Source organism: Enoplosus armatus, chromosome 11 (genome assembly GCF_043641665.1).
Source record: "Enoplosus armatus isolate fEnoArm2 chromosome 11, fEnoArm2.hap1, whole genome shotgun sequence".
Taxonomy (NCBI): Eukaryota; Metazoa; Chordata; class Actinopteri; order Centrarchiformes; family Enoplosidae; genus Enoplosus; species Enoplosus armatus.
In genome coordinates, this window is record NC_092190.1 from 22706784 (window position 1) to 22722014 (window position 15231).

Sequence of the window (15231 nt, forward strand, 5' to 3'; positions counted from 1 at the left end):
AGCTAGCTGGTGACTTGATTATTTATTGGTGGGGCTATAGAACCTGTGGTAACTACGTGAATAAACAAGGCACGGATGTGTATGATATGGCTACAACTAGTCTCACACAGCCAGACCTGTCTCCACACTTTGGAGACAGGTCTAACTCAACCCTTTGTCATCCTGGGATGACTGAATCTCAGTGAGGCACTTCTCCTGGTTAATTAAAGTGATATACAGTGGGGCTATTGTAAATCTTGAAAGTCTTGGCTGAATGGATGTTTATGTGTGACTTTGGCACTTGAGACCCTCGTTCTTACCCTTACCTTAACCAAGTAGTTCTTTCAAAGTGTTCCCATAACAGCAGAGAAACTACCCATGGCTCTCCAAACCTGCCTTCAAACAAAACCTTTTCATCTCTACGAACGCTACTGAAATCCAACATGCAACGTGTGTGTCCCTTTGGATGTGGATGGGGGAGGTTTAGCATCTGTGTTCACGAGAACCGGCTCTTTTTATTGGATTTTGTGCCTATGCTGTTGGGGAGGAAAGTACCATAAATAAGTTGCAACGTTTCTTGATTAGGGCAACACTTCAATTAACGGCTCAACAACAACATGACAAATAAGGGCTGCTGTGAGTAATTTCCTCAATTTTGGGTTATTTGGGAGCATACACTCGGCTGCACATTCAATAAAACAGCTCTATTAAAGCTGTGGCAACACACAACATCCATCCCGCTAGAATAAAGGATTTAGCTAGATCCCTCGGATGGTGGCTACATGCTGAATCAGCTTAAGGGTACATTGACTGTAAGCTGGAGCTTCACCTGTGTGGTGAACATGGCGATGTGATGAAACTCTCCACGTCCTCCTTGTTTGACCGGGACAGTCAGGAAGAATCTGCTGCCATCTTTGGAGAACACCGGTTCCTGGTTCTGCAGAAAGCAAAGATGCATCAACTCATCCCATTCCTGTTGAAGGCTAGGTGTAAACACTGCACAGAAATCAGATTTTTGGACCATGTCTGCTTTTTATCTTATTATAAAAAGGATCATAAGTATCCTGTTTTCAGAGGCTTACAATATGATTACCCCTTAGGTCAACGGCATGAAGTGGATGAAAATGATGATGAGTGATGAGCAAATGGCTTCTTCAGTCAGAATACTTTTTCAGCCTGAAAGTAGTAATCTGCAAATTTTCCATTTGAATAAATGTTTATTTTGCTTCTGTTGAGACTGCTGATTGACAAGACACTGAGCGAGTGAATCCTTTTCCAGGAAGGGAAATGGATAGTTAGCACGATCAGCAGCGAGAAAAGAGCACCATTTATCACTTCCTGAAACTCTAATGGAGATAGCAGCTAAAATAACAAAGTGCATTTACACAGTGCTCTACTTAACGGGGGCACTGCACTGTATTTACACAGAAAACACACCTATTCTTATTCTGTGGATTACCACTCAACCTGCAGAAACAACTGCATCGTGGCTCTGGAGGAGCTTTCTACAGTCACCAGGGTTATCTGGGACTGGGTTTGGGGGATTCAAATTCATCAATAGAAAGACTGCATTGCAACACATGACATGAGGTTTGAAGTCCAACAAGTCCAACACTATTTTGCATTATGGGAAATGTAGGATCCAGTGTTTTGGGAGCTCCACTAGGGGCTAAAAGTCAGGATATCTGTCTTTTTTTAAACTGTTTCTTGTGAGTCCCTCAACGTTAAGTGCAAAACTAAATCGTTGGAGTGTCCCTTTAAATACAGCTCTGAGGTTCGTGTACTTTACTTGAGAGTTTCAGTTTTCTTTCTGCTTCACTACATTTCAGAGGCAAATAATGGGATTTTTACTCAACCACAGTCACTGGACAGCTACAGTTACAAGCTCCTTTGCAATGAGCATATAGATGATACAGTGTTACTGTAAATGATATTACTCAAACAAATAATACCTAAATTAGCTCCACCTCGACCAGATGCAAGTTTAAAATGCTGGTTACACATTAATAAATCAATAACAATGACGTAATATATAAAATATATAACAATGACAGGGGCCAACCTGCCCACGTAATGAGTCTTTTTACTTTTGACATTTTATTTACATTCTATTGATAAGACTTACATACTTTTACTCAAGTAACCTATCTGAATACTTCTAAGGCCACTGACCTTGGCCAACAGAAAATTAGTACTGGACACTCAAGAACACATATTCCTGCTGTGTATGGAGGCAATTCTTGACTGAGGGGTTTACATTTGACAAGTTTAAATTCATGAAACCCACACTGAATAAATATCTCAGTCAGTAACACAAACACATTCTGCTTCAGATGGAGAGAGATTAACCAGAATGAGCCTTTGGCACTTCCAAGAAGGTGCTCCGAGGTCTTAGGAGGCGTCTTACATAAGAAATCTGTTAGCTAAGGCCCTCTCTCTGCGCTGACACAACCTCACAGTCGGTGAATGAGCATCTCGCAGATTACCGCAACAAAGACAAGCAACTCTGCATGCCAAGATTGTCAAGTGGTTATATTACCCACTGATATAGTCAAACATGTGCGGCTGCAGGGCTATATGATCAAATCCTGCCAGAAACTTTCTGTCCTCTGCCTCCGTCTCTGCTCCCCGAGTATACAAGTATTTTCCTTTGTGAAAGAAATAAATAAATAAATAGAGGCGAAATGAGAGTGTTTCATTCTGAACTGAAGTAATAGTTGGGATAATCTTTTCACCGTATCTAAATGGGTGTACAGTGGTACAGTGTCATGTCATTGAATGTCCATGACATTGCTATTCAAGCAAAGAGGTTGATGCTCAAAGAAGTAAATGCTACAGTGCATGTTATTATTTATCATTATTATTATTTAAATAGTTTTGTTACGGTGAAAACGTTACATAGATTTAATGAAAACATTGATTTAAACGGCTGCTTCTCTGATTTTCAACTTGTCCTATACACCCAGCGCACTTCAGTATTCTCTCTAGGAAGACTCTATTCTTCTTCTGCTTCTAAATCCTACATGTGATAATGAAATCACTGTTCTCTGCCTCCAGAGTCTCTCCCAGTTTCATCTGCCGAAGAGAATGATTTGAGGGGCCGACATGAGTCCCCCTTGCTACTGCTCATCCTGTGTTTGCATCATCAGTTGGAGGATTTCGAGGGTGAATAAAGCCTTCTTTCAAGATACAGAGTATTGAGAGAGAGAGAGAGAGAGAGAGAGAGCATAGAAATACGTAGAGATGAGGTGGAAAATTGGCGAAGTTGTCCTTTATGACACAAAATTTGAAAGATATTCAGATAGAGATGATTGTCATCAAGTGAAATTACAGCGCTGGGCAAGGTGCTTTCAAAAAAAGCCCAGTGCAGACTGTGACACGTGGAATGGAGAGCACTTTACCTGCTTGGAAAGCCAGAGCTCAGAGCTTTCTTCATGTCTCTGAAAAAGACGACAGAGCAAAACGTCAGCCTGGTGTTCATTTATCTAGATCATCAAAAGGCTCTTGTCTTTACAGCCTTTCTTTTTTGGTTCTAGGTTCTACTTTTACTTGGAACAAACGGAGGTTTTAAAATAGTGAACAATAGAGCAGTGTTGTAGATGCGGTGTAATCACATTCTTTCCCAAAATGAATTTTCTTTCATGTCAGCAAAACATTTGTGAAAGTGTTATATTTTATCATATTTTGTAAAACTTATTTTGGAATAACACTTCAGTGGCATATTTTCCAGACAGAATCATCTGTCACATAATGGACCCCTTATTTCGTCGTTTATTTTAAAACGCCACTGGGGACACCATTCCCAGTCTGAGCCCTCATTTCAAACCAATATGCATGAGCGGGAGCCAGAGTTTTGGCAGGCAAGGCCGGGCGCTGTGTCCAGGCCTGAGCTAAGCTGCCTCTTGGCTGGGCGGTATGTTTGTTCGTGCAAATCACACCAAATCAGGAACCACAGAGCTGGAGAGCGGCCTGTTGAGTCCCACAGTTCGACTGCAGGGTTAACGTTGCTGTGTGTCATCCAAGGAGTTTACTCCAGCAGATGTGACTGCGATTTCAGCAAAGTTTTCTTCAAGCCAAAAAATTATGAGTCAAACAGATTCGAACAGATAAGACTTTATAGGGGAACTTCTGTAGAAGGCTTTTCACACTGCGCTTCACTGTTAGCCCCAGGCTAAGGGAGCTGTTAGCCCCAGGCTAAGAAAGTTTTCACACTGGCACGATTCTGGCACAGTAGCTTTTTCATACTGCACTTACCCCCTATCCAAAATGTTACCCCATGGCTAGCATTGACTACTGGAGTCACAGCAGATAAATATCCTAAATTAGCTTCATCTGTTGTGTTACATATTTGTAGCAGTGAAACCAGATACAAACAAATAGGGTAAAGCTCCCATTAAACCGATTGAATTGATTCTATTAGTCCCAATATTGGGTTTTCCTTTTGTATGTATTACACGCTTTTTGTCCAAAACGACTTTCAATAAGTGCATTCAAACCACACTGGATCAACAGCTAAGAATTTGAAGCTGTATCCCTTTTAAACAAATAAGAAAAGCATGGTCGTAGCGCAGTCCATGCTGCCAGTTGTTTGTTGGCACTCATGTAGGTTTTAGTTTTTTTTCTTACCAAATGGGATATATTGTAGCTGTCCGACATTCCTGACATCTCAGACTCGGAATTACAAGTCGGAAGCTGACATGAACTCGACTACTCTTAGCTCAAGTCTGCAGGATATGATGCCAACATGGATTTGACCATATTATACACATTTCCTTTGGTGCATGACGCATTTGTTATCGTTGAAATCTTTTGTATCTCTCCTTCAATTTGAAATAGTTCTGTTCCTGTGCAATGGAGTTAATGTTCAAGGAAACTTGAAACCCAAGGTACCTGTACCTTGGAAATCAAATCAGATAAAATAACTCGTGATTTGTTACTCGGCTGTTATATAAACCTTGCAAAGAGCACTCCACTTAAGTTTGACAAGCATTCCTTAGCCTCCACTGAAGTAAATGTGGAGCATTATGTTGCATTGCACAGGTAATGATATTTCAGTTTTCTACTTATTTATTTAGCTGACAATGGGTTCTTCTACCCAAGGACACATCTCACACACACACACACACACACACACACACACACACACCGTGACGCAGGCTCCGGTGGTGGTGTCACACACAGTCAGGATGGAGATGTTCTGGGCCCGGTTCAACCACCGGACAGATGTCTTGGTCTTGCTGATCCACTTCACCATGCTCACATAATGTTCCCTAAGACACAAACAGTATATTTACAAGTTGTGTAATTGCCTGCACACTGCCGAGGATAATGGATTGTCATTATGGAAATCTAGGAGATTTCTTTAAACTAAAATGATATTCAATGCGATTAGATGTGAAGTTGTCATGAAAGGATTATGTGACCACAGCACAAAATGTCCATATGTACTGTATGTCACAAGAGAATTGTAATGAGCTCTTTAGTAGTAGCAGGCTTTGGGTGTGGTTGAATAAGAAATAACAATACTGAAGATGAAAGTCGAAGTAAAAAACTTTTTCAGTTGGTAACTGAACCTGGCTCAAGGATGCAGGATAATTTCCCAGCGTCCTGCTCTTTACAACTCTACTAAATGACTTCAATATCAAGCTGCCACTGCTTTTGTGATGCCTCTTCTACACAGTCCTTTCATGGTGGGACAAGAGACGTCTCTTTGTACACAGAGAACATCAGTTCTATCGTTGAGACAAACTTTTGTGAGGCAGAGTGGTCCGAGACTCAGTCCAGCACAGTGAAACACATTTATACTATTATAAGTGGTGCAAGGAGATGGAGAGGGAGGAATCCCTTTGATACACAGAGGTTTTAAATAAATAAAGTCACAAGAGATCTGTGTGTCTAGTGAGAAGAATATTTCCATTTAAAGTTTGAAACTGTAAAAAGTGTACCTTCAATTTGCAACTGATGCGAAAGTTTGACAAACAACATGCAGCTCCTCTCACCGTAGTTTGAGCGTCTCGGGAGGCATGAGCTCCAGCGTGTGCGTCGGCCCGTAAAGATTGACCACATAGAGCTTCACCGCCGGGTTGGGTTGGCCAGCCTGCGTGCAGAAGCAGCAGTTCAGACAAAAGCCTCACGTCACTGCAGTGGGTTATGCTTTGTGCTACACAATCCCAACATGGCCAATCCAGTGTGCTGCACAACGATTGAGTGTCTTGAAATGACTAATTCATTGAGAGCGTGCCTTTAAAAGCCCTTTAAACTGCACGTATGGTTAGACGGCTTTGCACGAGTTGCGACGCAGGAATAATTAGGTGTTTTGTCGGACAAACTAACAGCAGACAAAAAGGCCGCCGATTAAAGGCGACGCACTGGAGAAACACTTCACTGAAGCAACTGTAAGTTACAAAGAACGAACGTTTGCATTGTTCTGCCTGCGAAAAGAGAAACCTTCTCTCAGACATTATAACACATCAGTGTTGTTAATCATAAGTTCATTTGGGATTCTGTGTCGTCCTTTTTTCGTTTTCAATCCACCTGCAACGACTCGCTTTACTTTGATTTCCTGTGTCTCCTAAAACGACTTCTGATGATGCACACAGCAAGCCCTATAGAACACTCTGCTTTCGATCAAAGACGGGCAAAGCTACTGTAGCGCGCGCCAACTACTTTGTGAGAACCGGGTTATGTGTATGATCGTTGCATTCTGTTCCAGTGAAGCTGCTGTCAGTGGGGGAAACCAGTGAACGGTGCAGAACTGTTTACTGCTTTTCTTTCAGCTTGCTTAGTTCAAACTGTGTTGATATCAAATCGCTACAGTGCGATATGGGGGAAATAAGAAAAACACGCCACCAGAATGTCAAAGCACAAATATAGTAGAGGAACAGTTTATACTATACTGGCCTTGTTCGGGTGTATTAGCCTTTGGATTATTGGACATGCTCTGTTGGTCGACAACTGGGCAACTAAAAATACTCTAACAGGCTTGTAGGCACAACAGCACAATTATCATTAAAAGAATAGTTGACATTAGATGGAAATAGTAGCTCAGTCATACCTTCTCTCTGCATGAGGCACATTTTTGTACTTTTCTTTTGTAATTTTTCTATTTTTTATTATTTTTGTAACTTTTTCTACGTGGTCCCTCAAATATAGATGTATAAACAAAACAAAAGTTGAACATGTTGGGAAGCCTACAAGAGCTTAATATAAGTTTAATAAGTAAGCTCAATATAAAGACTGGAGGCAGAGGGAACCAGCCAGCCTGGCTCGGTCCAAACAAACACCAACAACTCTAAAACTCACTAATGAACGTGTTGTGTCTGATTTGTGCACAAAAAGAAATGTTAAAATGACGATTTGGGGTCAGTACAGCCCACAGGGGGGGCGAGCAGGGATTTATCTGGATCGTGGAAGTCACTGCTGCGAATCTTGTCGTAGTACGCACCAAGAAGAATGCTATCGATCTTCTCACCTCACTCTTGAAAATAAAACACACGAGTGTATGTCCCAAAATGTTGAACAGGAAAAAAGACAACAGATAACTTGTTCTTCATATTTGCTGGGAAGCGTGGCTAATGGTCATGAATCCGGTGTATAAAGTGTTCGGTGATAGTACGGCGTGTGTTTACCTTTGGGTATGGGTATTGCTTTCCTTTGGGGTACGTCATGCCGGTGAAGCGAGGCAGAGCCATGTTGGGTACCTGACTGTCATTAAGGACCAGGAAGGCCAACCTCTCTCCGTCAGGTGACCACCAGTGGGCCACGTGGGTCTGAAGGATCTCCTCTGTTTGGAAGGAGACACGGGATGAGCTACACTCTTTTAACGGAATTAACCTTTGCAATTTCAGGATCAAAAAGTATGATTTTTCAAAATAACACAGCATATGATCTGTGCTTAAAGCTAGCGATTACAGCATTTTTGCCTTTTTTGACACAACCATTGGGGGGGGGACGGGGTGCGCTGAACTTAGGACTGTGTGAACATCTATAGCTGACATTGACTTAACATTATGAATTAACCTTAGCATTAAGGTTGAAATGTAGACGACATGAAGAAACAAAGGAAAGATGGTTAATTGTACCAAAAGCATGAAACTTAATCTGTGTCCACACTCAGTAATATCACTGTATTGTGATCATTTGTAAAAAGGTTAATCCTCTGCATTGGCTTTAACATGTTACTCATATTCAGCTGATACAGATCCTGTCACTTTGGTGATAATATAGATCACTGTTCATATTCCATTGAATGCAAGTGATGTTTACATGTATTCAGTTGTCATTTCACAGAAAATACAGTCGTATCGTCCTTGATGGTGATACACAAACATGCTCTTCAAATACAGACACAGAACCGAAGACGCTGAAGTGAAAAATAACTGCTAATATAACAAAAGAGGCATTAAATGAAGTTCTAATTTTGGGGTCAACCCTCACTGATTGTTACATTATCATACTTCACAAATATAATTAAGAATAAAAGGGAAGATAGAAGGCAGAACAGCAGTGCGGTTATTGTGGTCGCTTGCCTTTTTATAAGATTTACATAATCTTCTTTTCTCCTGAGAGATTGGCCAACATTGCAAAGTGCAGTGTGTGTGTGTGTGTGTGTGTGTGTGTGTTAAAGCACATAAAACGACTGCTCAGACCCAGTGGGGAGATATCTGCACTAGAACAAACATTATGAATATTTAATCGCTGTCTTTTATAAGGTAAAGTTTCTAAACACAGGCATTCACAGTCAAATGAGACAGTCTGTCGACACTTCGATTTTTCCATTTGTGATGTTTAGAAACCCACCGCGGCGATGCAGTTTCTCAACGTGTGTTTATCCGACATCAAGTTCCTGTTTGCCAGTGAGGTTCTCGGGCACGGTTTCTTCAAACAGCACCTGCTTTGGCTAGTTCTGCCCTCAGACTGAATGAAAAAGTATGAGAACGAGCTGATGTTTACCTTCGTAGAGCCAGTCAGCAATCCCATTGAAGATGACCCCTTCCCTCCCTGAGGACGTCAGCCTAAGGGAGTTACTCTTGACATCTGATTGGTAGTAGATGTTATTTTCAAATATGTAGATCTGTGGCGGCAAAGCACACAAAGACGCAACTTAAATGACACTGTAAGGAATGGAGGAATGCTGCTGCAAGAGAGGAACATTGGAGCACGGCTGTGAAATGCTGAAGATTTCAGGCTTCATAACTTTAGCAAACATCCACTAGATTAACATTATATTAAATACACACAGTATCTGCTCATGCATCCAAACCACTCTCTCAGGATTAAAAGGTGCAAGGCAGTGTTGGTAAGGCATCAAGTGATTAACTCTAATGTACTGGAAACTGTATTTGTGGATGTGAACCTGTTCCTTCCTCCAAGGGCCTCAACAGTAAATTAGTCCCCAAACCAGAATCCTCCACCTGAGGGGTTTTCAAAATCTGACACTGTGACACCCAACGACACCAATATAATGTTTTCATGTGAATTACACTGTGGTATGACAACTTGAGCCCTGTATTAGCCTATATCTGGCACGATTAAAAGTATGCAGAATTAGCTATTAGCAGTTCCTGTTTGCAGTGTGCCCACAGAGGGACGGACGACTACTTAGATTCAAATCAGGAAAAAAAAACGAATCTTTCTTTGGCCTTTTCAAAAAAAAAAAAGCCAGTCTGCAGCCTTATGTAATCTCACATAAAAATTCATTAGCGAGGGGCCTCTGCCTGCACCGACACAACCTCACAGTCAGCAGGGCCTTCTGCTGTCTGGCTGCAAGGCATCAAGATCTCATCAGTCCAAAAGGAGGTCTATGCGAGTGCTAAAAGGTTCAGAGAAATGGTTATTTAACAGGAGACTCTGCAAGAATGAAGCTCTATTCTACAATGGGAGGGCTCATTACTACACCCGGGGAGTGAGTCTAATCAGCCATTTGAGGCTTTATTGCTGCAGGTTTTAGGCCTGGGACATATTGTTGTTTTTCTTTCATGTTATCACCACAAAGACAGTTATTGAGATTGATGTCATTACCTCTATTCTTTAAGTCAAAAAAACAGTAGTAAAACCAAAAAGACTCTGTTTTGTTTTGTGAATGGAAAGTAGTTCCTTCCCAAGTGCGTTCACAATCATCCAAATGCTAACATGAAAATGTCAGAGCTCCGGCCACGACAGTAACTTACAGGGATACAGCTGGCCTGGTGAGAGTTGTATTGTCAACAAATCCCATGAAAAGACCAAAACCAACAATGCGTTAGTCAATCTCTCCAGTTTTCCAACTTCCATATCCTGTCTGCGGCTCTTAATAAAACAAATGGACTGTATTCACCCTCTCAAAACTCTGTTGAAGTCTCATGTTAACTTCAAATGTGGACTTTGGGCCCCATCTTTTACACTGATGTCCCTCTATGGAGGGACCACTTCACTGACAGCATGGAGAGGAGAAATTCTTACAGCCACCAGCAACTCTTTTCAGGTACATAAAGTATTGTTTTAATGCTCATCGGTGAACCCACTGAGAACTATAATGCAACACATCAACCACGATTCAAGGAGCAGCAGCCGGAGTGAATATTGGACTTCCGTTCGTTGTTAATTTTGCTCAGTGTCTGTTGGATGTGTGAAAAAAATCTCATACTATTCTACTTCTAATGAAGTTACATTGCCAAAAGTATAAAAAGGAGTTTGCTTAACCAAAATATGGATAATGTAAGACATCTGTAAAATACCACTGACCAGGTTACTGTAAGTAAAGGTGGATTAAAAAGATGAGAGTATTCACTCTGGAAAATGGTCAGTATAATTCACATCAGAGGGTTTGAAGCGGTGGGGGGGAGAGGCAATTGAGTTGCTTTAAAACCCTTCAATTGCAGCAATTTCAAAAATGGCACTCCTTCTCTGACCACACAGACATGAAACACACATTTTCAGATTCAGTGTGACTTGCACTTTCCTTACACTATTTGTGTATCATGACTTCCGTCACGATTAAACGTCGGTAAATCCGCAAAAACAGTGTCAGACTTTGAAACCCCCCCTCCCCATGTACATTCACAAATGATCAAAGACACTCAAACAACACCTAAAACTTTCTAAAACTGGAAAAACAAAAGTGATCCTCCTGCTCGGCTAGTCGTGTTCAGTGTTGCTATGTGTGACCAATGCATTGCTGAAGACGTGATGAATGGAAAAGCCCCTAATTCATATTCTCAACGTGACTTCCCGGCATCTTTTCCTAATGAGGATACACAGATTCCCCAAGAATTGCTATGAGGCTCGCTTACACACTCGCTCCCAAAAACACGTGCGTTGTGTCACTGTTTCCAAAAGAATGCACTTGGCTAATGGCTAATGATGCTGCCCATGCCACTCGAGAGCTAGAACGCCTCCACATCTGTCTCGCTCTCACCTCCTTATCACCGTAATGACTTCCTAATGGAGTCGTGTTCGCTTTATGCTCAAACATTACACATTGAAATTTGCAAATATGGACAAAGCAGCTCTACTGTGCTTTAGCCTTTTAGCTGTCAACAATAAAAAGCCTCCCCATCTGTTCGCTGTAGATAAATAAAAGAAGGTATGATGGGGGGAAAATTTGCATCTAATTAGGTTCCTTCAAAAATGGAGCGGAGGATTCTGAATTAGAAGCACATGGCACTCTCTCTCACACACACACACACACACACACACACACACACACACACACACACACACACACACAGCTCCAAGCTTGTTGGAAAGTGCTGTGACACTCTGCATCTCTGTTCATATGGCACACTGAGGGTAAATCTTTATTGTGTTGGCTCCACCATCACAGAGCCTCAGATACACTGTGTTTTATGTCTCTGCAGACGCACTGAACTGGAAGTTGTTGGACGTCGGATAAACACTGACTCAGCAACAAGTCTGCTGGAGGTGAAGGCTACAGTATAAAGAAACAAATGCCTTCTCCGTGCTGGCCGATTGAATTACATAGTGAAATGTGTTTTTACTACTGACTCAATGTGTTGGTTTAGTATAATTACAGTCAAGTATGAATAAAAAAGTGGTTTTCATTGCAGTGACTCTTAAACTGGAGGCTTCAGCAGGTATGAGACACAGAGAACTAAATGTATAAAGAAGGAAGTGCATGACTTAATTTTCACTCATGCAATAAAGCTAATGCAGGCAGAGTGAGGCGGGGCTGAGAGGGTGAGGCTGTGTGTTCTCACCAGCTGTTGGCCCTGCACTCCCCAGGCAGCGTACTGCAGCACCGAGTTCACCACCTCAGGGGGGTCCAGCTCCCAAACCTCCCTGAAAAAAAAAAAATAAATAAAAGACAACAAGCAAAATGAGATCTTTTCCAGGCCAGATATACCCTGTGCTATGTGTCACGGTCTCTCGAAAATGAGGCGCTAATTGTAATGAGCGCTTGCTGGCGACAGACCTGCTGTCAGTGCAGAGATGACCAAGATAAAAAAGTGCCAGAGCTGTTCCCCAAAATTGGCACAACATCTGAAGAAGTTATCTCAGCGCTTTGCTGAAATGACCCTGGTGGTTGAAAAGGCTAATCCCATCAGCCACGGAAAGTCTGAATCCTCTCTGATGAGTAGTGGGAATCCTGCCTGTCACCCCCCCCCCCCACCCCCCCTGATCGCAGGGGGAGCGTGGCAGGATACAGACAGCAGACTGCGAGCTGATCTACTGATAGTACTTAACCGTTATTATAACTGAACATAAAATATCGGTGAAGTGTTCAGTTGATCAGTAGGACCAGGACCCCGCAGTGACACGAGGCCATTGTGGAAGATACGAATGCATCAGAGATACAGCAGGTGAGCCGACAGCCTCCTGACAATAACACAAGGTTTAATTTCACTGTGCGTTACAAACAATAACTGTGAAATGTCTCGGTTTCATATTGCTGCTGTGTGGCAGCGACGTGTGCAGGTCTGAATGGCAACTGGAGGTTAATTTCATGAGCTATTAAAGTCCGCGGCCAGATCGCTCCCCTGTGAGTGCCGCCGGTGATGGGGAATACGTCCGGTGAAGCAAGTGCGTTATCTCTTGACTTCCAGTTTTTAGATGAATGGATCTCTAAATTCAAATCGATGTGCGTGACGGCACTGTAACTGGGGGGCATTTCCTTACAGCAGAGGGAGATGTGGGTGATACTGCGTGAGGTGAAGGGTACAGGGTGCATGCTGCCTGTTAGTTAGTTATGGTACTTCAGGCAACGCGGCCAACAGTTGGAGCTGCGGCGGCGGCTGCGAAACGCAGACTATGGAGGCAATGAAGGCACTTTTTAAAACCCTTAGCGCCCGATTTGCGTCAAAAATTGGCTCATAACTCAGTCAAATCTGAACACACAGCCATGAAACACACATTTTAAGATTCAAAGTGACTTACACGTCCTCTCATAGACCCCTGATATACACATATACATACATATATATATATATATGTAGATATAAAGGCATTCAAACAACCGAATTAGAAAACGTTGTAAACTGGAAAAAAGTGAGTACCCTGCTCAGCTTGTCGTGTTTAGTGTTTCTACGTGTGACCAATGCAAAGCTTATGTAAGACGTGGTCCACCAAATTTCTGTTTTAAAAATCTAGCCAATCAGGGGCCCCTGCGCACATGGCTGCAGCCGAGGTCAGCTGGCACAAGGAGACCAACTGAGACAAACGCCCACCATTTCTTCAGGCATGTCACAACATGTAAACAGGTGACAACAGGCCTCGCGCTGCCCCTTGGCCTTTACCGATGGCATCTGTGTGGTAGCAGGGTGGCTCACAGTTAGGGCTTTCTCCCTGATGACAAGCGCCTTTTTTTATCCCGCCAGCACCTGGCGAGGAGAACAAAAAGCCTTACCGTGTGTGAATGTTGTAGATACTGTAGGAGGCCATGTAGGAGTGGCGGTAAACCTGTAGCAAAATAAAGACAGAGAGGGAGAGAGAGGGAGATTAAAAGATGACTGTCTGAAACATTAACGAGAGAAGCGGCAGTGCCACAGATAATGACATCATGACATAAAAAAAAATAAATAAAAATAAATGAAAAAGAAGAAGGCGTCAAACAAAACAGACTGCTGGCTGTTCTCAGTGATAGAATCTGTAGACAATGCAATTTGCATGGGTGACAGCTGTGGGACGAGACATTTTAATTCCATCTGAGAAACTCATCATCGCCGAGCGCCTCTGTGCTGAAAGCCCAGGAGAGAGAGAGAGAGAGAGAGAGAGAGAGAGGCATTCAAAGTGACAGAGGGATGCGTGGAAAGCTGTCTGAAAACCCCCGGTGGAAGAGCTGCGGCTGACATGATAATAGACCTCTGACCGCGGCCGGTGATGGGGCACAGAAACAGGCTGTATCTTTGCATTTCATCATGAAGACGACACTCGTGCGTTCAGCGCCGACACAAAGTAGAGAAATCTATTACATGAGGCAGCGCTGGGTGTAAGCTGGGCCCTGATTCTATTTCTATCATCAGAGTAACTTAAATTGTGCCATGAGGGGTTATTTTCTGTTTATGTTTGACCTTGATTGAAATTAAACTGAAGTGAATTTGGGCATTTATCTGTACATGCACTGATGAAGGAAGGGAGGAAGAATGGATGGATGGGTAGATACTCTCCAGAGTCCAGGTTAATTTTGGTTAATTTAGTATTAAGTATAAAGGTGGAGCAATAACCCAAAAGGACACAAGTTACAAATCTTTAGTGATAATCACTCAAAATATTATTATCATGGTACCATTCAAGGTTGTAAAAACATATTGTTTTATTATTTATGCACACAAACAGCAGGAAATAATAAGAAGAAATAAAACTATAATACAGTCTATTTACATGTAAAGTGATTTTATTTTTTCCTTCACAGTCTGTGTATGCCACATTATTATATTATTATTATTATAATTCACTGAAAATATCAATAATTCAGTTTTATGTTTTTTTATGGTCAACAGAAATAAATGAGATAGTGTGTGAAAGCAGCACATCAGCACTTTTCTCAGCTTGCCTCCACATGATGTGTAAATAAGATTAGAAACATTGTGGCTGAAGTAAAAACAAGACGTGAAAATTAACCTTTCGGGGCCGTCATGCTGAAACAGGAAATGGTGCCCTTTAAAGTGACACACAGTAGTATCAGAAACATCATTGTGTGTTGACACTGTAGTGCTGTGAGCTATGCATGAGGATTAGAGTTGAAAGGAGCTGCAGACACACACAGTGATGGGGGGGGGGGCACAGACTGACGAATGACTGGGGCTTTTACCAAAA

General features: G+C 42.2%; 1 protein-coding gene across 2 annotated transcripts in view; it reads right to left on the bottom strand.

Moving 5' to 3' along the window:
• The window catches only part of LOC139292904 (inactive dipeptidyl peptidase 10-like), a 155884-nt gene that overhangs the window by 11746 nt on the left and 128907 nt on the right, over positions 1 to 15231 (bottom strand). For both annotated transcript variants that reach the window (XM_070915305.1, XM_070915306.1), the window contains 8 exons: positions 13823 to 13875; positions 12177 to 12258; positions 8932 to 9052; positions 7608 to 7762; positions 5979 to 6076; positions 5126 to 5249; positions 3381 to 3419; positions 809 to 916 (listed from right to left, as the gene is read on the bottom strand). In XM_070915305.1, coding sequence (XP_070771406.1) covers positions 809 to 916; positions 3381 to 3419; positions 5126 to 5249; positions 5979 to 6076; positions 7608 to 7762; positions 8932 to 9052; positions 12177 to 12258; positions 13823 to 13875 — 780 coding nt within the window. The remainder of the gene's footprint in view (positions 1 to 808; positions 917 to 3380; positions 3420 to 5125; positions 5250 to 5978; positions 6077 to 7607; positions 7763 to 8931; positions 9053 to 12176; positions 12259 to 13822; positions 13876 to 15231) is intronic.